We start from the raw sequence: 3,217 nt of genomic DNA, 5'->3' as shown, positions 1-3,217 counted from the left end.
AAACATTGCGCGGAAAGAAACGCATGCCTGTCTGAGGATGGCGACGTCGGATCTACAGTAATCAATAAACTCTGTTCGAAAGTTAAATACGTAGCCCGCAGACCGTTGTTCGTTATACCATGCTAGGAATTGATTACGTTGAGCCGTCGGCTTCGTATCGGGCGAATAAAACTCGAGTGGCGGTAGAGGACCGATATAGTGCTGATTCTCGGGAGTATTGAATATATGCGGAAAGACACCTTTTTGTTTCAAACCAGCAGAGCCAACGAGACCGAAGGCTTTTGGTAGGCCACTCAGAGGCATGTGAAAATAATTAAGACTGTCTATAAATGTTACACGACCCGTCTTCATCATTATGATACTCGTGCCACTGTTGTAAACCATAATATAGATTTGGAAACGCGCCTACGTCAGAAGCGACGGAATGGCCACGCTGCGACGCGGCACATTCCACTCGCCAATATTATGGAAACAAAGGAGACACACCACCGACACCATGGCGAAATATAGAAAAAATCCTTGGTTATTGTATCTCTAAAAATTCCATAATTAAGATTATAAAAAGCGGACGGCCTGTCGGCACGTCAGACGAAGTAAGAGAGCTACGAGTGAAGCGTTACTACGGTAACTTAGTCGAAGTACTAACCTCCAGCCTCGTGATTTCGTACTCACCACGTTTACGGTTTATTTCTAATAGTGTATTCTAACGTAACTTGTTTTGTTTCAAATAAATCTTTTACTTGTTATCGAGAGTTAAGTTCCAACTTTTTACTCGGGTAACGAATCCCAAAGTACCTGATTCCCGAAAACCCTTTCCGGCAGTCAAATCTGTGAACCCTGTATTTGGGCTCACAACAATTGGTGTCAGCGGTGGGATTGCCAAAGTGTTTCGGTAAAATAGCCAAACGCGATCGAGACTCTCAAAAACCCAAGTATAAAGTAAAACAAGATCTACGTGCGTGCTATTAAACAAAACCTAAGTGAAACAAGAAAAACGGATCCAACTTCCCAAGGAGGAACCAGGATTCGACACCAAATAGCCAGAGCAACGACTCACGACCTACGGCAAGCAGAAAGACGACATCTCCATTGGCAGCTCAGATTTCAACAAAGAATGCAGAACTACGTGTTACTGTAAGTTAAGATAATACTAACTCAGCATTAAGCAAACCATTGTAAACCGAGCCTAGCATAATTGCAAATGTCTCCTAATGCCTCAAAACGATCTCAATCGCGACTCCGTGTTAGGGCAGACAGGTTCGCGATCAGTAGATTCAGATTTAAACCGCCACTCAGAGCCAGTAGTCGGGGAAAACCTCCACATAAACCGAAGAGAGGGTCCCAACAGGACACCCCTTCCTTCAGCTCAGAGAAATCTCTTACCTACTTTAGAGAGGTTAGGAAACGACAACGTCAACTTAAATAGACAGTGGGCAAACGGGTCAACAAATTACTCTCTACTTGACAATATGGCTCAGCCAGAGCAGGAACAAGTGGCACCCACAAGGGAATCCCCCAGATCGCCTATTGAATCATTCGCAATAAACGATTCCGCAATAGATCACGAAATATCAAGATTGCGAGAACAGGTCGCGGATTTACAAGCCCGTTTCCCTGCACCAATAAGGCCTAATAGGAGAAGAACTCCAACTACCTATATGACATTAAAAGAAGCCAGAGGGACACTTAAAGTATTTAACGGGGAAAACCCCGAAACATTGCCAGAATTTTTGGATGTATGTACGTATGTATTTGAGCAAAGCAACCCTGCAGATCATGATAACATAGTCTTAGCAATATTAAAGACTAAATTAGAAGGTAAAGCAAATCAAGCACTTAGACACAAGAGTATTCTCTCTTTTGAAGAATTAAAAAACGAATTAGAGTCTTTGTATGGTCAATCAAGATCCGCGACCTCATTGCAACTAGAGTTTAACGCCAGTTAACAAAAATGCCATGAAGATGTAAAAACATATGGGCAAAGGGTAGAAAATTTGCTTACAGAATTAATAAAGGCTTCAACGTCTTCAAGAAATAGCCACATGGAAAATCAAGTTATTAAAAGATTATTAAGAAATCAAGCCCTAGGTATACTTGAACAGGGACTACACGATAGAATTCGAATGATAGTCAAAGCGAATCATTATGAAACATTCCAGGCGGCAATTACTGGAGCAATAGAAGAAGAAAAAAGTAGCGGGACTCGTGACTCCATTATAGCTAAACGTTATTCCGGACAGGAAAACAAAAGAAGGACTATGCCCCCTACTCGCAGCAAATGCAATCGAATAGGACATTTTTCTAGAGACTGCTACTCTAAGACAGTAGCACCGCGAAAAAGCCTACCCACTTCTAGCATTTCTAGGGAGATAAACAAACTACAAATAAAATGTAACTTCTGTCACAAATTGGGACATAATGAACAAGAATGTTGGACTAAGAATAAGCATTTACGTCGGAAACTCTAGGCTCGGAAGAAATGAATTCTTCACGCAAGGCAGAAACTCAGCAAAAGAAAATAGGAACGTGAACAATAAAAATTGAGAAAACGAATCAAAACCAATAGAACCATACGGCGTAAACCATATCAAAGAAAACATGGGAGGAATAAACCTCGTCCAAATAGAAGCAGTAGAAATAGCCGACTCAAAATCCATGATGTTAGTCGACTCTGGAGCAGAAGTCAGTCTAATTAAAATAGGGAAGCTGCACAAACATGCATTAGCCCAAGATGAAGTATTAACCTTAAAGGGAATTGGAAATACCGAAGTAACTACCTTATGCAAGATATTGCTAACCATACGTATAGGAGACGCGTGCATTACGCACCTCATGCGTTTGGTAAGAAATGATTTTCCCATAGCAACTGATGGAATATTGGGAAACGACTTCCTCGTGAAGCATCAAGTAATTATCCGAGCAGGCAAATGCCTCCAGTTATACGGAATAACCTGGAAGTTAGAAAACTCCATTAAGAAAATCTCGCTAAAGCCGAGATCAGAAACAATAATAAAAGCTATAACGAAAGATAAAAAAGAAGGAATTATTGACAGAACTGAATTAATACCTGGTGTAATATTAGGTGGTTGTATTACTCAACCAGAATCTGAAGAATGCTTGGTCAGCGTCCTAAATACGACCGAGCAAGTGGTCAAACTTGACACTCCGACTGTAACAATCCAAGAATTGCAACATGAGTCCGTAGAGACCGATTACC

At 41.2% G+C, this 3,217-nt stretch overlaps 1 protein-coding gene across 1 annotated transcript in view; it reads right to left on the bottom strand.

Annotated features, from left to right (window-relative positions):
* The window catches only part of LOC107268423, a 3,014-nt gene extending 2,630 nt beyond the window's left edge, over positions 1 to 384 (bottom strand). The window contains exon 1 of the mRNA XM_015741179.1: positions 138 to 384. Within this exon, the coding sequence (XP_015596665.1) occupies positions 138 to 384 (247 nt within the window). The remainder of the gene's footprint in view (positions 1 to 137) is intronic.
* Between the last annotated feature and the right edge of the window lie 2,833 nt (positions 385 to 3,217).

Source organism: Cephus cinctus, unplaced genomic scaffold (assembly GCF_000341935.2).
Source record: "Cephus cinctus unplaced genomic scaffold, Ccin1 Ccin1_scaffold0558, whole genome shotgun sequence".
In the NCBI taxonomy this organism is placed as follows: Eukaryota; Metazoa; Arthropoda; class Insecta; order Hymenoptera; family Cephidae; genus Cephus; species Cephus cinctus.
Note: the sequence above shows the minus strand (reverse complement) of the source record. Positions and strands in the feature narration are given on the sequence as shown.